This window comes from Bombina bombina, chromosome 2 (assembly GCF_027579735.1).
Source record: "Bombina bombina isolate aBomBom1 chromosome 2, aBomBom1.pri, whole genome shotgun sequence".
Lineage (NCBI taxonomy): Eukaryota > Metazoa > Chordata > Amphibia > Anura > Bombinatoridae > Bombina > Bombina bombina.
In genome coordinates this window covers 445,208,890-445,235,205 of record NC_069500.1, presented here as the reverse complement: position 1 = coordinate 445,235,205, position 26,316 = coordinate 445,208,890, and the positions used below count along the sequence as shown (strand labels likewise).

Here is a 26,316-nt window from a genome sequence, read left to right as displayed (position 1 = left end):
CTCCATGCAGTCAGCCTCAGAGAATCTAGATTTTGATGAACAAAAAGGACCCTGTTCCAGCAGATCCCTGCAACAAGGTAACCTCCATGGAGGAGATGAGGACATCCCCACCAGGTCCGCGAACCACATCCTTCGTGGCCACGATGGAGCAATTAGAATCAGTGATGCTTGCTCCTGCTTGATGCGGGCCACTACACAAGGAAGGAGTGGTAACGGCGGAAAAATGTAGATCAGATGGAACCTCCAAGGCACTACTAATGCATATCTGGGTAGCTTGGAATTGAGCCGGGACGCCATGAAATCTATCTCCGGCGTCCCCTATCTGTTGCAAATCGCCGCAAACACCACGGGATGGAGAGACAATTCCCCCGGATGAAAGGATTGTCTGCTGAGGATAACCGCTTCCCAGTTGTTCATACACCGAATGTTGATCGCTTACAGCGAGCAGTTGTGGGCCTCCACCCATTCCAGAATCTGAGATGCATCCCTCATTGCTAGGGAGCTCCTTGCTCTCCCCTGATGGTTGATGTAAGCCACAGAGGTAATGTTGTCCAATTGGAATCTGATAAACTGGGATGAACCCAGAAGAGGCCAAGCCTTCAAAGCGTTGAAGATAGCTCGAAGTTCCAAAATGTTTATCAAGAGGAGTGATTCCTTTCAAGTCCAAAGGCCCTGTGCTTTCCTGGCACCCCAAACAGCTCCCCATCCTGAGAGACTTGCGTCCGTAAACACAATCTCCCAAGATGGTCTAAAGAAGGACGTCCCTTGGGACAGGTGATCTGGACAGAGCCACCAAGAGAGCAATTCTCTCGACCAGTTGTTCCACTGTCTCAGCATGCACAGCTGAAGTGGTCTGAGATTGAATCTGGTAAAAGGAATGATCTCCATACAGGACACCATGAGACCAATCACCTCCATACACCAAGCCAGAGAGGGCCTTAAGGAGGTCTGGAGGGCAAGACAATTGGAAGTTAGCTTGTAACGTCTCTGGTCTGTAAGGAATATCCTCATGGATATGGTCTATTATAGTACCCAGGAACTCCACCCTGGTACTGGGATTAAGAGAACTCTTCTCTGAGTTTATCTTTCATCCATGAGATCGAAGAAAGAGAAGATCCTTCGAATGGTCTTCTGCCAAGCGACAGGATGGTGCATGAACCAGAATATCGTCCAAGTATGGCGCTACTGCTATACCTCTGGTTCTGGCCACCGCAAGCAGAGCCCATAGAACAGGGGTCTCAAAGTACCGGCCCGTGGGCCATTTCGGGCCCACAAACTGGTTACAATACGGCCCGCTAATGATACTGAAACACCAGAATAGAGCTGTTTCCCAATAAACATTTTCAAAAATATTAATGATCTCTTAATATTTTTGTGAAGATAGGATAGCGACATCACGTGGTGGGGGGCGGGTGTTGGAGCCTAGTTAAGCCCCTGAGTGCACAATGCAATAGAATTGGCACCATAGCAGCAGGGTTTGGCAGTAGAGGAGCGAGTGAGCAGTAGAAGGGAAGTTTGTTTCTTTGGCCTTGGGGTGTAGTGTAACTGTCAGTTGGGCTGTGTGATGATCTGAGCCTAAGCAGGCAGCATCAGGAGCAGTAGCAGAAGAGGTTGAGCAAGGTATGTGCTGCCTTACACAGAGATTTTTTTTGTGTATAAAATGTATGTCTGTAGTGTAGCTTGCTTTTATTGTTAAAAATAAATAAATACTGTGTCATGCCATAACTTGTGTGGGGGTCTTTGTGTTTGTGGAGGGGTCTGTATGGGTCTGTGTGTGTGTGTGTCTGGATCTTGGATTGTGTGGGGTGCCTTGTGTGTGGGGAGTCCATGTGTGTGTGTTTCTGTGTGTGTGGGTGTCTAAAGGGGTCTGTGTGTGTGGGGGGGCCTCTGTGTGGGGTGGTCTGTGGGGGGTCTGTGTGTGTGGAGGGGGACAGTGGGGGTGGGAGTCTGTGGGGGGTCTGTGTGTGTGGGGGTCTCTGTGTGGGGGGTCTATATGTGTGGAGGTTTGTTTGTGGGGTAGTCTGTGGGGGTCTCTGTGTGGGGTGGTCTCTGTGTGTGGGGTGGTCTTTGTGAGGGGTGGTCTGTAGGCGGTCTGTGTGTGTGGGGGGTCTGTGGGGGGTCTCTGTGTGTGGGGGATCTGTAAGTGTGCGAGTCTGTGTGTGTTTGTGTGGGTCTGTGTGTGTATGGGTCCGTGTGTGTGTATGTGTGATTCTGTGTGTGTATGTGTGATTCTGTGTGTGTATGTATATGTGGGTCTGTGTGTGTGTATGTGTGGGTTTGTGTGTGTTTGTGTGTGTGTATGTGTGAGTCTGGGTGTGTATGAGTGAGGCAGTCTGTGTATGTGTGTGGGTCTGTGTGTGTGTGTGTAGGTCTGTGTGTGTATGTGTGAGTATGGGTGTGTGTGTGAGGGAGGGTCTGTGTATGTGTGGGTTTGTGCGTAGGTGTGAGTCTGGGTGTGTGTGTGAGGGAGGGTCTGTGTATGTGTGGGTTTGTGCGTAGGTCTGTTTGTGTGTGGGTCTGGGTGTGTTTGTGTGGGTGGGTCTGTGTATGTGCGTCTGTGTGGGTGTGGGTCTGCGTGTGTATGCGGGGAGTCTGTGTGGGTGTGGGTGCATCTGTGGGGGTCTGTGTGTATGTGGGGGGTCTGTGTGGGTGTGTGTGTGTGGGTGTATCTGTGGGGGTCTGTGTGTGTATGTGGGGGGTCTGTGTGTGTGTTTGGGGGGTCCATGTATGTGTGGGTCTTTGTATGTGTGTGGGGTCTGGGTATGTCTCTGTGTGTGTGTTTGGGTCTGTGTGTGTGTGTGTGTATGTGTGCACGTGTGTTTGGGTCTGTGTGTGTGTGTGTGGGGATCTGTGTGTGGGGGGGTGCACACATATGACACAAAGCCATTACTGATAGTATCTGTTTAACAGAATATATATATATATATATATATATATATATATATATATATATATATATATATATATATATATATATATATATATATATAGTTTAATTTTGTTTGAAGTTTTGGAAGCGGCCCCCATGGGAGAAGAAAACTTGACCAGTGGCCCCAAGGTAATTATAGTTTGAGATCCCAGCCCTAGAACCTTCGTAAAAACTCTTGGAGCAGTAGCTAGACCAAACGGAAGTGCAATAAACTGGAAGTGCTGGTCCAGGAACGCAAACCTTAGGAACTTGTGTATTGGAACGTGAAGGTATGCATCCTTCAGATCTATCATGGTCATGAACTGTCCTTCCTGTAAAATGGAAGGATGGACCTTATTGTCTACATCTTGAACGAGGGGACAGATAGGAATTTGTTTAAGCACTTTAGGTCCAGAATCAGGCAAAAAGTTCCCTCCTTCTTCGGGACCACAAAAAGGTTTGAGTAGTACCCCAGACCTCTTTTGCCAGAGGAATCGGTACAATGACTCCCAGGGAAGAAAGATTCCTCACGCACCCTAGAAAGGCCTATCTCTTTTCTGGCCTTGAAGACAGGTTTGACAAGAGGAATCTGCCCCTAGGTGGATGAGACTTGAAACCTATCCTGTATCCCTGAGCGATGACCTCCAGAACTCACGGTCTTGCACGTCCCCAAACCAAGCTTCCGAAAAGAGTTACAGTCTGCCCCCTACACGATCCAGAGCCGGATCGGGGGCCGCAACTTCATGCCGACTTTGACTCAGCGGGCTTCTTGCTCTGCTTGGATTTATTCCAGGACTGAGCCGGCTTCCAAATTCCCTTGGATTGCACAGGCTTTGCGGAGGGCTGCTGACGTTGGGATTTATCCGAATGAAAGGAACAAAAATTAGGACCTTGTCCCTTAGGTTTGTTTTTCTTATCCTGTGGTAAAAAGGCACCTTTGCCTTTACTAACTGTGGAGATAATTGAGTCCAGGCCTGGACGGAAAAGAATCTTTCCCTTAAAGTCATGTCCACAGACCAAGACTTCAGCCACAGTGCCTTAAGTGCTTGAACAGAAAAACCTGAAGCCTTGGCATCACAAATAAAAGAATTAGCCACCCTTAAGGACTTGATTCTTTCTTGGATCACGTTGAGGGGACCCTCCACCTCGATCAACTCAGATAAGGAGTCACACCAGTAGGTAGCCGCTCCAGCAACTGCAGCAACAGCCGCTGCAGGTTGAAACAAATATCCCATATGTTGAAACATCTTTATTAACAGAGTTTCAATCTTCTTATCTATGGGCTCTTTAAACGACAAACTATCCTTAAGCGGGACAGTAGTGCGCTTAGAAAGCGTGGAGATAGCGCCATCCACTTTGGGGATGGAGCCTCACAACTCCAATTGCGAGTCTGGAACCCGGGAATAATTTTTTAAAGGGGAAAATGACAAACCATTTTTACGGGAAGTCTGTGGTACAACCCTGTCCTCGTAGACCTTATCTAACTTAGGAATACAATGTTCCTCAGGCAATTTAGGCTCCGGAAGCTCTAAAGTAGCCAAAACTTCCTTTAGCAGAAAGCGTAAATGTTCAATCCTAAATCTAAAGTCTGGTTCCTCCACAGCTGGAGGCTTAGAATCAGCAGGTTCCGACCCAGAAAGAGCATCCTCTGAAGTATCAGAGGCGTCTTCGTCAACTGATAATCTTGTATCAGATAACTCCAATAAGCTAGCAGATGACCCCTGGGAAAGATAGCAATATTTGACCTTTCGCTTGCACTTAGCAGGGCAAGGTAAAGCACTAAAGGCCGCAGACACTGCCGTTTGTAACTGGTCAGTGAAGTCTGGCGGTAAAAGGGCCCCTCTAGATGGAGGATCAGAAGTGCTACGGGAAGCTGAATGTGTAATAGGAGATTACTTTAGGGTGCGCACCTCATGGGACGGAGACTCCTCAGAGGTGGACGGCTCAGTGGTACTAAACATATTGACTTTCCAAGGCATGTGGAACATAATTGAGTAGGCGGGTATACCGTGGCCTCCTCACAATATAGACAGGTATTAAACTTAGGTAAAGAGGGAGTACCCTCTAACGTATCAGAGTCCTCCATAGCTTGCGCATATAAAACGGACTATAGGAAACAATATAAAATGGCACCTTAATACCCCCAATGGCTGGGGCACTCATCACCTACTATGACCCAGGCCAAACAGAGAAACCACTTTGTCTCCTTAAACCACACGGTCAGGACCAATGAAATCAGTGTGACCACACCCGGTCACGTGGTGCACTATGCAGGACCGCCCTGCTATAGGAAAAAGCATGCCAAGCCTAACAGGCTGCGCAGCTTACCCAAAAACGAAAGTAAAATCTGTAAGTTCCACATCTGCCTGAACCTCATCTCACACATGTCGCAGCATAAACATAATAAAAAATGTATGTGATTAAACCCCCCTGTTCAATAATCCCCTTCCGTAGATATTAACCCTTGATTCCATACAGATAAAAGGAGCCACACTGTGACCCTGTCTTCTTGCGTTATCATATGTGTATAAAAAATTAAATGATCTTACCGGAATCTATGCCGTGGAACAGAAACACAGCCTCTCAAGTTTGACAGTCGTGTAGCATCGCTCCTGACATGGACTTGAGTGATGGAAGCAGGCAGTGAAACTTGTCAACACTGATTGCTTAGGAGCTGTTAATATGAGTCTGGATGGGTTCGCAGAAAGACTCTCCCTGCATCTCCAGACCCTTACTTTCATCAATGCTCTGACTGAGAGGTTGACAAGACTACTTTAAACTCCAGTCCCATTCTGAAGGGTAGATAACCTCCATAAGGAACTACTCCGTATCTTCTGACACTTCTCTGCCAACCTCCAAGCTGTGGACCGCTTCTGTGAATTAATATATCAATGTTGGTTGTGCAAAGCTGGGGAATGGGTAGTAAAGGCATTATCTATCTTTTTGAACAATAACAATTTTAGTGTAGACTGTCCATTTAACCTTCTAAGTGCAGAGGACACAGGGGGTGGCTCTTTCATACACAGTGCTGGGGTCAACCCCCAGAACCTTCCAAACTGCTGTTACCATAGGGGATAATGAGATAGGACCCAAGGTCACTAGACATCATTCATGTCTTTGGACATTGGCACACTTTCAATGACATCATACACACTAGGCAAGTGGCCAACAACAGTGGCACTTCCTCACTAACTTGACTGTGATGAATAGGAGCTTCTAGGGAGACATGCAAACCCTCATTTAAGAGAAGATTTTGCTTTTTCAAAATCCAATATTACATGGAGGTAAACTTACTAAATGGTACTCAGCTCCAGCTTTGAATATGATGGAGATGTCGCTAAGGACGACAGAGGCTTTATCAGAGCCCTGCTGACAGGATTGGCTAGGGGCCACACTGCATGATACTCAAATTTATGTTTAAGATAATACAACAACAGTTAGCTTTAAAACACATTTTTATTTTAATCACAAATTAAATGATATACCTTTAATGTATTTTAATTGTATAAACTACTAAAATTTACAAAATTTGGTACTAAAACATGTTTAAAGGGACATTTTTCTTAAACGATTCAGATAGAGTGTAAAAAAATAATAATTTATGCTTACCTGATAAATGTATTTATTTCTTGACACGGTGAGTCCACGAATCATCTAATTACTATTGGGAATATCACTCCTGCCCAGCAGGAGGTGGCAAAGAGCACCCAGCAAAGCTGTTAAATATCACTTCCCTTCTCTCCAACCCCAGTCATTCGACCGAAGCAAAGGAGAGAAAGGAAGCAACAAGGTGCAGAGGTGTCTGAAGTTTATAACAAAAAAAACCCTGTCCATAAGAACATAGGGCGGGCCGTCGACTCAGGTAAGCATACATTTTGTTTTCTTTCTAATGACACAGTGAGTCTACGGATCATCTAATTACTATTGGGAATCAATACCCAAGCTAGAGGACACAGATGATAAGGGAGGGACAAGACAGGGAATCTAAATGGAAGGCACCACTGCATGAAGAACCTTTCTCCCAAAAGTAGCCTCAGCCGAGCCAAAGTATTCAAATTTATAGAACTTTGAAAAAGAGTGAAGAGAGGACCAAGTTGCAGCCTTGCAAATCTGTTACACAGAAGCTTCATCTTTGAATGCCCAAGAAGAGGAAAAAGCCCTCGTAGAATAAGCCGTAACTCTCCCAGGAGGCTGCTGTCCATCAGTTTCATAAGCCAAGCGAATGATACTCTTCAGCCACAAAGAAAGAGAAGTAGCCGTAGCTTTCTGCCCCTTACGTTTTCCAGAGAAAACCCCAAACAGAGCAAAAGACTGACGAAAATCCTTAGTCGCCTGTAAATAGAATTTCAATGCACGCACTACGTCCAGATTGTGCAGCAGACGTTCCTTCTGAGAAGAAGGGTTAAGACACAAGGAAGGAACAACAATCTCCTGATTAATGTTCCGATCTGAAACCACTTTAGGGAGAAACCCTAACTTAGTACGCAAAACTACCTTATCCGAATGAAAAATAAGGTAAGGAGACTCATACTGTAATGCAGATAGCTCTGAAGCTCTGTAAACCGTTTAAACACAGGCCTGATTCTGATCAAGGCCTGACAGAATGATTGCACGTCTGGTACATCCGCCAGACGTGTATGTAACAAAATAGACAAGGCAGATATTTGACCCTTTAGGGAGCTTGCCAATAAACCCTTCTCCAAGCCCTCTTGGAGAAAAGACAAAATTCTAGGAATCCGAACTCTACTCCAAGAGTAGCCTCTGGATTCACACCAATGCAGATATTTACGCCATATCTTATGGTAAATCTTTCTAGTCACAGGCTTACAAGCCTGAATCATGGTCTCAAAGACAGACTCTGAAAATCCACGCTTAGATAAAATCAAGCATTCAATCTCCAAGCAGTCAGCTTCAGAGAAACTAGATTTAGATGAAGGAAGGGCCCCTGAAGTAAAAGGTCCTTTCTCAATAGAAGACTCCAAGGTGGGCGAGATGACATCTCCACCAGGTCTGCATACCAGATCCTGTGAGGCCACGCCGGAGCAATGAGAATCACCGACGCCCTCTCTTGTTTGATTCGAGCAATGACCCGAGGAAGGAGAGCGAACAGAGGAATAAATTATGCTAGACTGAAATTCCAAGGAACAGCCAGAGCATCTATAAGTACCGCCTGAGGATCTCTGGACCTTGACCCGTACCTCGGGAGCTTGGCATTCTGACGAGATGCCATGAGATCTAGATCCGGTTGTCCCCATTTGAGAATCAAGTTGGAAAACACTTACGGATGAAGTTCCCATTCCCCCGGGAGAAAGGTCTGTCTGCTCAGAAAATCCGCTTCCCAATTGTCCACTCCTGGAATGTGGATCGCAGATAGACAGCAGTTGTGGATCTCCGCCCACTGAATAATCTTGCACACCTCTGACATGGCCAAGGAGCTCCGAGTTCCTCCCTAATGATTGATGTAAGCCACTGAGGATTGGTTGTCAGATTGAAATCTGATAAACAGGGCTGAAGCTAACTGAGGCCAGGCCAGAAGAGCATTGAATATTGCTCTCAGCTCTAGAATGTTTATGGGAAGAACAGGCTCCTCCCGAGTCCATGTCCCCTGAGCCCTTAGAAGGCCCCAGACTGCTCCCCAACCTAGTAGGCTGGCGTCCGTTGTCACAATCACCCAGAAGGGTCAGCTAAAACAGATTCTCTGGGAGAGATGATCCTGAGACAACCACCTAGGAAGAGAAACTCTTGTCATCTGACCCAGATGAATTTGCGGAGATAGATCCGAATAATCCCCGTTCCACTGCCTGAGCATGCATTACTGCAGAGGCCTGAGGTGGAAACGAGCAAACAGGATGATGTCCATAGCGGCTACCATCAGACCTATTAACTCCATACATTGAGCCACTGATGGCTGAGGAGAGGATTGAAGTGCCAGACAAGCATAGAAAATTTTCAATTTTCTGACCTCTGTCAGAAATATCTTCATCAATATGGAATCTATTATGGTTCCCCAGAAGACTACCCTTGTAGATGGAATTAAGGAACTTTTTTCCAGACTCACCTTCCAACCATGAGAGCGCATGAAGGATAAGAGCATCTCCGTGTGGGCGTTTGCTAGATGAAAGACTGGGTCTGAACCAGAATGTCATTCAGATAAGGCGCCACTGCAATACCCTGTAACTGGAGCACTGACAACAGAGATCCCAGAAGCATTGAAAAATTCTGGGAGCTGTAGCAAGACCGAAAGGAAGAGCCACAAATTGGAAGTGTTTGTGGAGAAAAGTAAATCTCAGAAACTTGTGATGATCCCTGTGGATGGGAACATGAAGGCACACATCCTTTAAATCTACTGTTGTCATAAATTGACCCTCATAAACTAAAGGAAGAATGGAACGAATAGTTTCCATTTTGAAGGACGGTACTCTGAGAAATTTGTTTAGACTCGAGATCCAAGATTGGTCTGAAGGTTCCCTCTTTCTTGGGAACCACAAACAGATTGGAGTAAAATCCCAGAGCCTGCTCCTGAACTGGAACAGGAACTATCACCCCCCTTTTGGATAGATCCCGAACACAACGTAAGAACGCCTCTCTTTTTATCTGGTCAACAGATAATCTTGAGAGAAGAAATCTGCCCCTGGGGGGAAAGGTCTTGAATTCTAGTTTGTATCCCTGGGACACGATGTCTATCGCACAAGGATTCTGAACATCTCGAACCGAAGCCTGAGCGAAAAAAGGAAAGTCTGCCCCCCCAAGATCCGGTCCCGGATCGTGGGCAGACCCTTCATGCTGACTCTGAATCATTAGCTGGCTTCTTGGATTGCTTTCCCTTATTCCAAGATTGGATGGGTCTCCAGGAAGGCTTGGACTGTTCCTGTTTTGTAGAGGGAGAGGAAGGTTTACATTTGAAGTTTCGAAAAGAACAAAAATTACTCTGACGTCCCTTCTGCTTATTTCTCTTATCCTGAGGGAGGAAACGTCCTTTTCCTCCTATAATATAAGAAATAATTTCAGCCAAAGCTGGGCCAAAACAAGGTCTTACCATTGTAAGGAATAGCAAAAAGTTTAGACTTGGACGACACATCTGCCGACCAAGATTTCAACCACAAGGCTCTGCGAGTCAGAATGGAAATCCAGTTTCTTATCAATAGGATACTTAAAAGAACAGCTATCCTCTATGGGAATTGTAGTTCTCTTAGCTAAAATGGAAATTGCTCCTTCCACCTTGTAGACCATTTGCCAAGACTCCTTAATAGAGTCATCAATGGGAAATATCTTCTTAAAAATAGGAGAAGGAGAAAAGGGAATACCCGGCTTCTCCCATTCCTAACAATAAATTCTGTAGCCCGATCTGGTACGGGAAAACATTCCAGCATGGAAGGTACATCATAATACTTGTTAAGTTTACTAGACTTTTTAGGGTTGACAACGACAGTAGTGTCAGAGTCGTCCAGAGTAGCCAAAACCGCCTTGAGTAGTAAATGGAGGTGCTCTAGCTTAAACCTGAAGGATACAACTTTAGCATCAGAAAAAGTAATTACACTGTCAGAATCTGAGATCTCACCCTCAGATGCTACCTGAGAAGCCTCCTCATCAGATCTATGAGAGGGAATATTCGGAATAGCCACAAATGAGTTAGACACCTTACGCACCGATTCTTTAGACTTCCTCTTGCGCTTTCCCTGTAGCATGGGAAAGACAGACAATGCATAAGAAACTGCAGAAGACATGAGGAAAGCAATGTCTTGCAAAGAGACCCCAGACGGAGCTTGAGAGGAAGCGCAGGGCACTGTATTAATGGGTAATAGCATTTGGGACACCTGAGGAGAAATATGCGGCATATTTTGAACATTGTCAGGAGACTCCTGGACAGCATTCGTCTTAGACAATATTGGCTCAAAAAGTCTATCCTTAAAATGTAATGTTCTCTCAACACATGAGGAACAGAAAGGAATTGGGGGTTCAATGTTAGCATTCAAACATAAAGAACATCTGTAATCTCTAACAGAGTTATGATCCATCTATAAAATTATTCAAACTTTAATAAAATTTTATTTAGACAAAACCGTTACAGTTTCTTTAAATTTTAAAACGAAACTTCTTTATTTTTGAAGCAATGCAAAAACAAAATTGATTTATTTATCATGTAATACAATAACGTTTCAAAAAACCCTAAAACAGCATCTACACCTCAGCTTTAGCTCTGCTGAGGTGCCTACCTTGCTTATAAAGGAAATATGCGTATGTAAAAATGGTCATTATCAGACTGAAAATAAAAACCATCCTCTGTAATAATATTTACACTAGGTAACAGTACATCACATACCTTTATACAACATTCTTCACTAGTTGATGACAGAAGAACATTTTCTGGCTTTAGGTCCCGATGTATAATTCCATTTTCATGAAGATACTTTAAAAAGAAGATAAAGGTGTATTATCAACATTACTAATAATACTGTAAATCATACCTACCAATATTTCTGTATTTTGTCTCCCCCCTTAAAATCGTTCACTAGCAAACATTGGCACCTTTTCAAGTGAGCAGAAACCTAAAGCCTGAAACCTTTATATTTCAGGGGAGCATAAAATTGCTTCACTGCTTTTCAATAAACATAACGTAGCAGGAACAGAAGAGAGAAACTTAGTGCTACTAAGGGACACGAATCAAGAAATTGAAATTTTGTTAAGCAAGATTTAATTTCCATTAATCTTAGCTTGCCCTATTTGTCTGTACCAAAAAAGATTTATGAAGCAATAAATAGAATACATGAGCAGATAGAAACAGAATAAAGCACATGTAGCATTGAAGAACCAGTATTTTATTCCCATGCAATTTTTTTCCTCAACTCAGGCACACTGATCATATTTTCTTCAGCAATGTGTGGGGAGAACTCCAAACTGCTGTCTCACACAAGTCGTAAGACAATAGGTCTGCTTATGCTTCCAGGAAGTGGAGCTGCCCTGGTCGATTGAGATTTAAAAGTACAGTCTACTCCAGAATTTTTATTGTTTAAAAAGATAATCCCTTAAATACACATTCACCAGTTTTGCATAACCAACACGGTTATATTAATATACTTTTAACTCCGTGATTATCTCGTATCTAAAACCTCTGCAGACTGCCCCTTATTTCATTTATCTTGACAGACTTGCATTTCACCCAATCAACAATCAGTGCAGACTCAAATAACTCCACGGAGTGAGCACAATGTTCTCTATATGGCAGACATGAACTAGCACTGTATAGCTGTGAAAAAACTTTCAAAATACACTGAAATAAGAGCGGCCTTCAAGGGCTTAGAAACTAGTATATGAGCCTACCTACGTTTAGCTTTCAACAAAGAATACAAAGAAAACAAAGCAAATTTGAAAGTTGCATGCCCTATTTGAATCATGAAAGTTTAATTTTGACTAGACTGTCCCTTTAAGTCTTCATAAACTGTACTGATGCACAAAGCCATCCATCTTTTGTTAAAAACATAATTTATGCTAACCTGATAAATGTATTTATTTCTTGATACGGTGAGTCCACGGATCATCTTCAATTACTGTTGGGGAATATCACTCCCGGCCAGCAGGAGGAGGCAAAGAGCATCACAGCAAAGCTGTTAAGTATCCCTTCCCTTCCCACAACCCCCAATCATTCAACCGAAGGAAAAGGAGAGAAAGGAAATAACACAAGGTGCAGAGGTGCCGGAGGTCTATATAAAAAAAAACCTGTCTGAAAAACAGGGAGGGCCGTGGACTCACCATGTCAAGAAATAAATAAATTTATCAGGTAAGCATAAATTTTGTTTTCTTTCTAATGACACAGTGAGTCCACGGATCATCTTCAATTACTGTTCGGAATCAATACCCAAGCTAGAGGACACAGATGATACGGGAGGGAGAAGACAGGTAACCTAAACAGAAGGCACCACTGCTTGAAAAACCTTTCTCCCAAAGGAAGCCTCAGCTGATGCAAAAGTATCGAATTTATAAAATTCAGAAAAAAAAAAAGTTCTACAGAGGCCTTTCTCTTGAAGGCCCAAAAAGAAGACACCCCCCTAGTGGAGGGGGCTGAAAATCTCTCAGGAGACTGCTGTCTAGCAGGCTCAAAAACCCTACGATTAACACTTTTCAACCAGAGAAAAGAAAAGTTGTAGTAGCTTTCCGGTGTTTATGTTTATCCAGAAAAACAACAAACAATGCCAAAGACTCACAAAAATCCTGAGATTGTAGACAACATTTTAGGACCCGCATAACATCTAAGATGTGCAGGTTGCTGGTGAGTCGCTCGCTGTAGAGTGCCCTGTTCTATCTTTTCAACCTGCTTGATTTGTTGGCCGCGAGATAATTGCGCGCCTGAAAGGGCTACTTAGAAGAGTGCAAATGTAAGAAAGAAGTTAGCAACTTGTTTATATATCTACAGTTTATATTTTGAAAGGGTACTGAAGGCTAGATATATAGAGTATGGTTGTAAAGCTTTATCTCCACGTATAAAGGGCTAAGTATTAGGGTAAGATAACAACTTGCTGACTTGTGTATAGTCTATAACTTAAAAGGTTATTGGAGTTTGGTAACCAGGGATACTGGCTTTCGGGACCTGCATAAATAAAATTATTTACCTAATCTAATTAAGTACAGCAGGTTTAGTTACACCTGTCGGGTATAAATAAAGAAAGTAACTTATCTGTCTAGTAAAGAAACAAAGTTAAAATACAACGACCTATTAAAATTTAAAACTAAGGAGGAACTAGGACAATAATCCCCCAGAAAATTTGTATATTTATATCTCTCTGCATACCTCCGAAGAGGAGAATTAAAGTGCACAGAACACGTTTCTTGGTACACGCATAGTTTATAGATTTTTTTGTTTTTTTTAAAGTGCATCACACATAGATTCTGGAGCCAGGAATATAATCTCGCTCCCTTTTTTTTTTTCCTCCCTTTTTGCTCACGTTTTAACATATGGATAAATTTGTCACTAACCCACAAAATCTCAGAATGACTAAAAAACAAAAGACACAAGAGAAAAAACACGCATCTACTAGGAAGTCACAGGGTGAAACCTCCTTAGATGGGGGAGCAGAAAAAGGTTTACTTTCAGGGGAAAGGGATATAATGGTCAGAAAATTGTCAGAAATGTTCATTCCACGCTTTGATAAAATCCAATCTGAAGTATCAGGAAGCTGAGTAACAAATATCCGAAGGAGAGGATAGTCAGGTTAGACTAGAAGAGTTACAAAATAAGACTCAACATGGATTTAATCTTAAAGATCGAAGACTTAGAAAATAGAGCTCGCAGGAAAAATGTAAGAATCATAGGCCTGCAAGAGGGAAACAAGTATAAAGATCTACAGGAATTTATATCGCATCAGCTACCCAGAACATTAGGATTTGAGGAAAAGGATCTACCGCTAAAGATAGAAAGAACCCATAGAATTGGTACTGTAAGGGAAAACTCTACAGATCAGAGACCCAGACCAGTAATAGCAAAGTTTTTAGACTTTCAAGATAAGGTCAAATTTATGAATTTATATAGGAAAAAAGGTAATTTGGAAATGGATGGTAAAAGGATTTTAATTATTAGTGATTATTCGATGGAGACTTTAAATAAGAGAAGGAAAATGACTCCTTTATGTACAAATCTAATAGCAGCAGGTCATAAGGTGGTGGTCATTTACCCAGCTAGACTGAAATATGTAGGAGCAGAAGGTATACATTTTTTTCGATGACCCAGAATAAGTGAAACATTTTTTTAAATTATAAGAAACGCAAGCTACAGTAATACGTTGAAACAGGTTTAGATATTAGGGGATATGAATATTTCAGTTATATATTGTATAATTATGCGTCATAAAGTCCAGAAAGCAAAAAAACATAATTTAGGGAGCCAGCGCCTGAGCGGAACGGCACATCTCAGCAGCTCCGGCTATAATTCCTACAAAACCAAGTTTTGCGTATACTATATGTAATGTTTACGGTCCTAATGAATTCTGCCCTTTCTTTTGGTCCTCTCTAATAGCTAAATTGGCCACTTACGCTGCTCCTATCATTTTGGGGGGGGATTACAACTTGGTCCAGGCCCTCCCTTTGGACAGGTTTAGGGACCCGGCATTAGCTAGCTCCTCAGGTTTCTCACACTCAAGATATAAGAGAGAGGTCTCATTGATAAATAACTTAAAGACTACTTTAAATCTTGTAGATGTATGGAGAATACTAAACCCATTGGAGAGAGATTATACTTGTCTATCTAAGACACACAACACCCTTTCACGAATAGATTATTTCCTCACCTCCTCTGTTATCACACCTCAAATCCAGCATCCGACCATAGAACACATAACGATTTCGGACCATGCCCCAATTCATTTCTTACTTCAGCCAACACCCATGAGACCCCCAAGTAGATCCTGGAGATTCCCTTCTTATCTATATCACGACATGAATTTTCGTCAACATCTGAAAAGTGCGTGGGTAAATTATGCCTCAGATAACGACCAGCACAAAGAGGACCCCAACTTGTTTTGGCACGCCTCCAAGCCCGTTATGAGGGGCTCTATCACCTCCTTCGCTGCACATCACAATAAAAGCATTAAAAAAATTGATGAGACATTTTTAGCAAACCTTACTGAGGCATATAATGAGTACCTCTCTAACCCCACTCCTGGATCTAGGAAACTATATTATGAGCTTAAGATGGCTAGAGACACATACCTAGCTCAGCAGAATATCAATTTTGATATACACAGACAGGGACGGTACTTTCGGCATGGCAACAAGTCGGGTAAGTTGCTAGCAAATTTAGTCAAACTCTACACGCCTAAATCACACATACTGGCCATAAAATCTAAATCACATCTAACTTCAAACAACAAAGAAATCATGTCAGAATTTATTAAATATTACTCCTCTTTATATACCAGCCAAGAGATTAGCTTAGAGGCTAAGCAAAGCTTCTGGGATGCTACACATATCCCGGCTCTCTCAGAAGAGCATAACTCACTACTTAGCGCCAGCATTCTACCCCAGGAAGTAGTTAAAGCTGTAAATAGAGCCAAACTCGGAAAAGCGGCAGGCCCTGATGGGCTACCTGTAGAGTACTATAGACTTCTTGTAAATGAGATGGCCCCAACTCTTGCCTCCTTATATACCGCATACTTGGAGGGTTCCTCTCAAATAGATGCCAGATTCACAGAGGCAAACATCTGTCTCATCCCTAAGCCTGATAAAGATCCCACAGATACCTCCTCATATCGCCCAATTTCGCTGTTAAACAGCGATTATAAACTACTGACCAAAATTTTAGCTGACCGGTTGGCCCAGATTCTTCCCTCAATCATACACACAGATCAGACCGGGTTTGTAAAAGGGAGATCATCAGTGATCAATATCAGGAAAACATTGGCAATTACCTCTTATTATTGGTATAACACCCAATCCTCTAATCCTGTAGATCTACAAGACGCCTGTCTCCTCGCCCTTGACGCGGAGAAGGCGTTCGACAGGATTGAATGGGATCATTTGCATACGTCACTAGAAAAATTTGGCATTTCAGGCAACTTTACAGCTTTTCTCCAACGGCTGTATACAGCCCCTAAGGCATCTTTGATAGTTAATGGGGAGCTTTCCCCCTCATTTGTTTTGCAGAGGTGTACCAGACAGGGATGCCCGTTGTCCCCTTTGCTCTTCGACCTAGCCATAGAACCCCTTGCATGTCACATCCGACAAAAATGTGCGGGATTAGACGTTTTAGACCATAAGCAACATCTGTCGCTGTATGCAGATGACTTGTTGTTATTTATAGGCAATCCTGCTACCAACTTGAATCCCCTCTTAGAGGTAATTAAGACTTTTGGAACTTTCACAGGTTACAAAATTAATGTCAACAAATCTGAAGTCACGTGGCTGCAAAATAAGCAAAACACCACTTTGACAAACACCACTCTTAAAATGACAGATGGCTCATTTAAGTATTTAGGCATTCATATACATGTGAATCCCAATAAATTATACCAGTTAAATCTGTCAAATACTATAAGCAACATAAAACTTTTACTCTCGGGTTGGTGTAGTTTACCCCTATCTCTTATGGGCCGAATTCACTTGTTTAGAATGGTGGCGTTGCCCAAACTCTTATATCCTCTGCAGATGTTACCTCTCCTTCTTACCAAACAAGACACCAAGTCAATACAATCCGCTCTGGGGCAGTTTATCTGGAGGGGCAAGAAACATAGGATAGGACAAAATTACTTAGTGATGCCCCTGGAAAGAGGAGGTCTTCGTCTCCCGAACATTTTATGGTATAACTGGGCCACTCTGACTAAACTCATACTAGATTGGCTTGTAGATGACAATCGATTCACTGTCCCTGCCTTAGAAAATAGTTTGGTTAAACCAATAAGCTTGGCCTTCCTGCCCCATGCAAGCTTCACTTCACTACCCTCACACATACAGTCTCACGTATTATATAGGGACCCGCTTAGGGCTTGGGCCAAGTTGTGCAGGTTGTGGGGGGTAGACAAATCAGTGAGTAAGCTCTTGCCGATTCAGGGTAACCTAAATTTTCTCCCTGGATACACCACAAAAGCATTTCAGGAGTGGCGTGATCAAAAGCTCACAAAGATTAAACAGCTTATCAATCCTTTGACTCTGGAAATTGTCCCTTTTCAGGATTTAAGGGATGTGTTTGGTCTCCCAAGCTCCCATCGCTTCGCATACTTTCAGTGCAGACATTATATCACTAAGTTAAAAACAGAGGGGCGCCTTCTCAGGGAGCCTACCCAGGTTGATAACCTATGTGCGCTAGCAAGGCAGGGTTCATATAAAATCACACACACATACAATTTAATCTTAAAACATTTTGAAAACTCAGCTATGTGCGGGCTTATATCTAAATGGGACGGCTTTACTGATTTATTAGTTAATGAAGAGCTTATTCACACAAGTCTGAGGAAAATACAGTCAGTCACCATTTCTGCCAAGTTGAGGGAGTCACATCTAAAATTCATGCATCAGGCCTACATAACCCCGCACCTACACTCTAGATGGGTTCCTGGAGCTAGTGATACTTGCCCTAAGTGCAGTTTGGCTTCACCAGACTGGCTGCATTTGCTTTGGAATTGCCCCAAGCTACAGAGCTTCTGGTTCAAGATATCATACTGGCTCACAAAAGCGACAAACACCCAGATAGCTCTCTCACCTCAACGTATTATTTTCCTAACCCTTAATGATAACCCACCCTCTTATGACAGCTTAGTATCCACAGTAATAGTCTTGGCGAAACAAGTGATCTTGGAGGGTTGGGCTAGTAATAAAACCCCCCCTCTCCAAAAGCTTCTTAGAAATATACATACGCAAATGCTAATAGAACAGGCAGATGTGAAGGGTGATCCGGAAAAACGAGTAAAACGTTTCATACTGAAATGGGGAACCTACCTTCTATATTTACCGGAAGCAGTTAGGGAAAGGGTCATTTACCCATTTAGAAACAGTCTTTTTATCTTAAATGAAAACCTTAAAGGAAATTGGTCTTTCCCGGCCCCCCAGAATTAACCAGTAATACTGCATTGGTGGTGCACAAACTTACCTACCCTGACGCCTTCTTTCATGGTGTCACTATTATTACCACTTCTCTCTCCCTTTCCTGCTCCTGTTGCGTGTCCATGGGGGGTGAACCAGACCGGAGTGCTCAGGTATGTTATTATGTGTTTGTATTATGCGTCTGTGTTACCTTTTGTTTGTTTATATTTCTGTTTGTTCTTGTTTTTTGTTTTTTTGTTTTTTGTTATTTTACTTATAAGAAAATGTGAACCCATACCTCTACATGGTGGAGTCATATGGGTCGTTGATTATGTGATCGTATGAAGGATCTTGCAATGTAGTGCTTCATGTACTTTTCTATTGGACTCTTTATGCCCTACTGCCATGTATGTATTGGATTCCGATAATAAATAAAGTTATTAAAAAAAAAAAAAAACAAGTTTTGCGACCGTTCAGGCTTTTATTTTCAATAAATATTGGGAGTCTAGCGGCTCAGGAAACCTACCAGGTTAACATATTAGAGAACTATAATCTATAGCGGTAACAGCCCTGCTTAGATGACTATGACTGGTCGCGTCCTCGAGAGCGGCCATTTCCCTGCCCACGTGGAGACTAACGAGAAGGCTCAATTTGGCTACCTGGTCCCCACTAGTTTCATTGGTGATTACTTTCTCATAGGAGCTATATGACATATACAGATCACATACTCAGGAAGATGGGCACCCTTATAGATGACTTCCAGGCGGCTTTCAAACAAGCACTAAAGATGGCGTCTTAACATGATGAGGCAGAATCTACAGAGCCCGATTCCTATATAGTTAACTTCATAGAAAGGTATGCCAGAGGTGCTAATTGGGAGCTCCAGTGCTTAACAACTACTTTACATGCAGAACGGAGGGCAACGGACCTCGAGGGGACAACTAGCCCAACCGATGAGATGAAGTTAGAGATCACACGGAGTGGCGTGAAAGACCTATCTGCACTGGTTACTGCCAACAAAACTACTGAGCCAGATCTCTATAACTATACCAGTCAAGCGACTAGCAGATACAAGTGGAAAACCGCAAATGAGTTGCGCCTATGGCTAGAGGCAGAGTTATGCTATTGGGGAGAATGTCTGGGGACAGTTTGTAAATCTGGTGGGGAAATTCACTTACCCATGCTATCTGGGGTGGGATGAATGCAACAAACCGCACAGCTACCGGGGACTTACCAAGTCATGCCGCAAAGCTAAAATGAAGGACTCCTGCTTGTTTGCCTTATAAACACTTAGTTAATTTCGGTTAGTATTCTAGATTTGTTAGATGGTTTGATTAGATACTCATTCTGATAATTAGACTATTAAAAGATACCCTACTGCTGTATATATGATATTATATAGTGGTAGTTTGCAAATACAATTGGGGATTAAGCAGGAATTTGCACTCAAGCTGATTTACTTAAACTGTATCACTACTTTAGCTTACTCCTAAGATGCTCTCTTAGGTTTTTAAGATAGCTGTCTTTGAGCTGGACACCAAGTGGCTATATATATAACATTATACAATGCCTATATTACTCTTAAAAGGTGCTAGACCTAACTCTTTAATTTATTGAGATGAGATCCTTACTATTGCTCTATATAGTGTCGGTTCTGTCGTCAGTGGCCGAGGCGGCAGAGCCTCATACCTAGTTAATTCTGAAGGATCTTTCCAACATGTAATATATTTAGGTGAGCCATCTTGTCCCTGGTGTCACTGTTATTGTAAGGAATATGGCCCTATGGTTTTCGGCTATGTATACTCCAATGTCATCTAAAACCAAAATGTATCTGAGTCTTGACTATATATTCACAGTACCCAATAGTCCAGATATACCCATGTTGTATTTACTTTTTCGTATATAGTTCATATAGCTATTTCAGTTCCTATAACACTATCCTAGTAGATAGCTTTCTATGATTAAAAATAGGAGGTATAAAACGTGGTTACTGTCAATTGATTTGAAAAATATAAAGCAGACATTATTAGCAAGTTTAACATTGTGTATTATTTACTAAGAAAGAATGGTACCTGGTAGCTGTAAGTTGCGCTCTTTTTTATACACACAGTAAGAAATCAAGCCTTTGTTTCATTTTGTTGAGGCTGAGTCCATACATATTTGATCAAAGTTTTACCTGAATCAATGTATGAGATAGCTTATTTATCAAAGATTCCCTGACCATATTTCTGTTACTCTAATCACTCCTATTCACATGAACATTTCAAATAGTTTTTTTTGATGGCTCCGCCTTCCCCCTATAGTTTACCTGTTAAACACGGGAAAATACATCCAATGGCCTATATCCCACAATCATTATTATATACATTTTATTTCAGAAGCATCCAAATTGACTCCTCCCTTCTCAGGTGACCAGTTAGATTAAAGTAGACATAGTAGTAAACCCAACAGATATCTCAATCCAGATTCTGAGGCAATAAATAATTAAGACATTGACTATATCTTGCTCTTTTGAAATCCTCACGCATCATAGACCTTACTCTTTAGTTCTGACATAAGCTACATCCCAGCTCTACTATTTGACATTGCCTGAACAATCCATAAGATATACCATTTGACTTTATGATCATCTTTAAGTCACCTGATACTGTAAAGATATTTTCATACCATGCTTCTGTGTATATATATATATATATATATATATATATATATATATATATATATATATATATATATATATATATATATAGAAGGTAAATCCCACCAGGGGGAATGAAGGAGGAGACCCGAAGACTGCAAACTTGGTATCAATATCTTTTATTCAGCCGAATGGCCAAATGACAGGTGTAGGTACAGGTAGACACCTGACGCGTTTCGCGCATGCGTACATGCGCTTCATCAGAGGCTAATAAGTTAATGTGAACAAAGACCTATATAGGGGCCTGTAACCAATCAACAAACAAGTTGTAAATTGCAAATGTGCAAGTGATCATTAATTAGTTGTTTGTGAAAGGGTATCAAGTTCCCATGGGTCTCGCAAAATATATTATTCATATCTAACAAAACATACAATAACAAATCCTAACAATAAAAACTAAAATGAAGTAAAATAATGTTAACAATAATAAACCTAATACATGTTCAAAAAAAACAATGTCATTTTCAAATTCCAAAAACATACATATATAAAATAGCATGTTTGTAAATTGACAAGTAAACTTTGCTTAAGGAGCAGATAGATAAATCTATGACTGATCAAAAGTATTCAAGTTAGATATATATTCTAAGCAAAGTAATTTTTTAAAAAAAAAAAACATAAGTAATCACTAAAAATGGAAAAAAAAGGCTATAAAAACAAATATGGAGTAAAATCTAAATAATTATTATAACATATATAAAATAATAATATTAGTCATTGTGAATAATGTCTCAAGACTATATGTCAAGGATTAATTAAGGAGTCCAAAGCGAGATGACCTAAGATATAGCTGTCAAGCAATGTGTAATGTTAGAGAAAAAAATATTCTTTAATTTTATTTTATCTTAGTTCACTCGATAAGGACACATCCTTTTTTTAAAAAAATTATATAGTCAAGGGGTACAGGTAGAGAGCATATAGTTTAGTACTATGTCACTACTATGAATTTGATTCTTAAGTCGACTGTCACTTAAGGACTTTTTTGGACAGTGACTGAAGGTAAAGTAGTAATGCTCACTTATCTGTACCCAATCATATTGAGACAATCTAATATCCGATATATGTAAAATATTCCATCAGCTATACGCTGTGGGTCAATTTATATAAAGGATAAGAGAGATATGAACAAAAGTGGATAAGTCAAGGAGGAAGGGAACTAGTCCCACAATTCGATATAGAGATCAACTTAGGTAATATATGAACAATAAGTTAGAATCAAACTAAAACAGTCAAAATGACATAAAGACAAAAGGACAAAAAGACAGAAAGACCAGCGTGGGGACAAGGGAATTTCCTAATAAAGAAAAGAGAGATTTTGTAAGTATATTATCTGGTATATCTTGTATTTTATTACATATAAGGATTGTTATATAAATAAATTTTTTCTTCTTTTCTTCTCTGTCAAGTATTGTTTTTGATTTTTAATTTGTAATTTTGGTTGTATGTCTTGTTGTCAGGGCATTACACCAACTGTCTAACTGCCAAAGCTGATTCTAATTTTAAATTTCTGATTTAAAATTTCTACAATGCTCTAAAGTCATATAAGATTAAGAACCGTTCTTAAACTATTCAGTGAAGAGATCCACATCCATTCTTTTATTCATTCCCTCTGGGGCCCTAGTATGTAATTTTACTATCCAAAATATTTCTTTTTTACAAAGGGTTTTTCCTCTATCACCCCCTCGGGGATGTTGTTTTATGATGTCTATACCAATAAACGAAAAGTATTTGGGGCCTATGCCATGGGTTCTGAAGTGCTTAGCAACAGGTGTTTTTGGTTCTCTCTCATCTAAAGAGCGTAGGTGTTCTCGAATCCTGTCCTTTAATGGGCGGGTCGTGATGCCTACATATTGACTCGAGCAGGATAAGCAATTAATTAAGTAGATCACAAATAAGGAATTACAATCTATCCTGTCTCTTATTTGGAAAGTTTGTTTGGTGACATTTGAAGAAAATGTATTAGTAACTGTGATACAAGTACAGCCTTTACAGGGAACATGTCCACATTTAAAACAGCCAGGTCTAAGGCTTAACCAGTTTATATTACTAGTGGGTTTACCTGCAAAGTTTTTCCTTGTTATGTCACCTAAAGTCGGAGCTTTTCTAGCTACGCACCTCACACCTGTTATAAGGATGTTTGATAGTGTTTCATCGCTCTTTAGAATTGTCAAGTTCTTTTTAACTATTCTACAAATCTGTTGGTATTGTCTACTAAATTGGGTAATGAATAGCATGTTGCTATTTGTACTAGTTCGATTAAATTCAGTGCTCCTTCTCTTAGGATTAATTGTGAGTAGATCTTGTCTGTTTATCTTCCCTACTTGTTCTTGGATGCATATTAGTAGGTGCTTCTGGTAACCCCTATCCACTAGTCGAGCTGTCAGTTCATGTGCTTGTGTATAATATTTATTTAATTCTGTACAATTTCGGCGCAATCGTAAATATTGCGCCTTTGGAATACCTCTCTTTAGATGAGAGAGATGACAGGAATCAGCACGCAATATCGTGTTGCGTGCCAATGGTTTTCTATAGGTGCTTGTGAAGATTTTGTCACCTCTACTCTCTATACTGAGGTCCAAAAAGTCAATTTTAGTTACATTTTTGTTTGCTGTGAAGGTCAAATTGTAATTATTATGATTCATATAATCTATGAATTTGTCCACTGGTTGTCCATCATGACTATTCCAAATAATTATGATGTCATCGATGAAACGACCATACATGATGACATTGGTAGAAAAAGGAAAAGAACTGGAAAAAACATAATTTATGTAAGAACTTACCTGATAAATTCATTTCTTTCATATTAGCAAGAGTCCATGAGCTAGTGACGTATGGGATATACATTCCTACCAGGAGGGGCAAAGTTTCCCAAACCTCAAAATGCCTATAAATACACCCCTCACCACACCCACAAATCAGTTTAACGAATAGCCAAGAAGTGGGGTGATAAGAAAAAAGTGCGAAAGCATAAAAAATAAGGAATTGGAATAATTGTGCTTTATACAAAAAAATCATAACCACCACAAAAAAAGGGGTGGGCCTCATGGACTCTTGCTAATATGAAAGAAATGAATTTATCAGGTAAGTTCTTACATAAATTATGTTTTCTTTCATGTAATTAGCAAGAGTCCATGAGCTAGTGACGTATGGGATAATGACTACCCAAGATGTGGATCTTTCCACGCAAGAGTCACTAGAGAGGGAGGGATAAAATAAAGACAGCCAATTCCTGCTGAAAATAATCCACACCCAAAATAAAGTTTAAATGAAAACATAAGCAGAAGATTCAAACTGAAATAGCTGCCTGAAGTACTTTTCTACCAAAAACTGCTTCAGAAGAAGAAAACACATCAAAATGGTAGAATTTAGTAAAAGTATGCAAAGAGGACCAAGTTGCTGCTTTGCAAATCTGATCAACCGAAGCTTCATTCCTAAACGCCCAGGAAGTAGAAACTGACCTAGTAGAATGAGCTGTAATCCTTTGAGGCGGAGTTTTACCCGACTCGACATAAGCATGATGAATTAAAGATTTCAACCATGATGCCAAAGAAATGGCAGAGGCCTTCTGACCTTTCCTAGAACCGGAAAAGATAACAAATAGACTAGAAGTCTTTCGGAAAGTCTTAGTAGCTTCAACATAATATTTCAAAGCTCTAACCACATCCAAAGAATGCAATGATTTCTCCTTAGAATTCGTAGGATTAGGACATAATGAAGGAACCACAATCTCTCTACTAATGTTGTTGGAATTCACAACCTTAGGTAAAAATTCAAAAGAAGTTCGCAACACCGCCTTATCCTGATGAAAAATCAAAAAAGGAGACTCACAAGAAAGAGCAGATAATTCAGAAACTCTTCTGGCAGAAGAGATGGCCAAAAGGAACAAAACTTTCCAAGAAAGTAATTTAATGTCCAATAAATGCATAGGTTCAAACGGAGGAGCTTGAAGAGCCCCCAGAACCAAATTCAGACTCCAAGGAGGAGAAATTGACTTAATAACAGGTTTTATACGCACCAAAGCTTGTACAAAACAATGAATATCAGGAAGATTAGCAATCTTTCTGTGAAAACGAACAGAAAGAGCAGAGATTTGTCCTTTCAAGGAACTTGCAGACAAACCTTTATCCAAACCATCCTGAAGAAACTGTAAAATTCTTGGAATTCTAAAAGAATGCCAGGAAAAATGATGAAAAAGACACCAAGAAATATAAGTCTTCCAGACTCTATAATATATCTCCCTAGATACAGATTTACGAGCCTGTAACATAGTATTAATCACAGAGTCAGAGAAACCTCTTTGACTAAGAATCAAGCGTTCAATCTCCATACCTTTAAATTTAAGGATTTGAGATCCTGATGGAAAAAAGGACCTTGAGACAGAAGGTCTGGCCTTAACGGAAGAGTCCACGGTTGGCAAGAAGCCATCCGGACAAGATCCGCATACCAAAACCTGTGAGGCCATGCTGGAGCTACCAGCAGAACAAACGAGCATTCCTTCAGAATTTTGGAGATCACTCTTGGAAGAAGAACTAGAGGCGGAAAGATATAGGCAGGATGATACTTCCAAGGAAGTGACAATGCATCCACTGCTTCCGCTTGAGGATCCCTGGATCTGGACAGATACCTGGGAAGTTTCTTGTTTAGATGAGAGGCCATCAGATCTATTTCTGGAAGCCCCCACATTTGAACAATCTGAAGAAATACCTCTGGGTGAAGAGACCATTTGCCCGGATGCAACGTTTGGCGACTGAGATAATCCGCTTCCCAATTGTCTATACCTGGGATATGAACCGCAGAAACTAGACAGGAGCTGGATTCCGCCCAAACTAGAATTCGAGATACTTCTTTCATAGCTAGAGGACTGTGAGTCCCTCCTTGATGATTGATGTATGCTACAGTTGTGACATTGTCTGTCTGAAAACAAATGAACGATTCTCTCTTCAGAAGAGGCCAAGACTGAAGAGCTCTGAAAATTGCACGGAGTTCCAAAATATTGATCGGTAATCTCACCTCCTGAGATTCCCAAACCCCTTGTGCCGTCAGAGACCCCCACACAGCTCCCCAACCTGTAAGACTTGCATCTGTTGAAATTACAGTCCAGGTCGGAAGAACAAAAGAAGCCCCCTGAATTAAACGATGGTGATCTGTCCACCACGTCAGAGAGTGTCGTACAATCGGCTTTAAAGATATTAATTGAGATATCTTT

At 41.1% G+C, this 26,316-nt stretch overlaps 1 protein-coding gene across 1 annotated transcript in view; it reads right to left on the bottom strand.

The window, feature by feature from the left end:
- Window positions 1-26,316, bottom strand: part of CHEK2 (checkpoint kinase 2) — a 531,010-nt gene that overhangs the window by 314,647 nt on the left and 190,047 nt on the right. Inside the window, exon 11 of the mRNA XM_053702076.1 lies at window positions 11,229-11,315. Within this exon, the coding sequence (XP_053558051.1) occupies window positions 11,229-11,315 (87 nt within the window). The remainder of the gene's footprint in view (window positions 1-11,228; window positions 11,316-26,316) is intronic.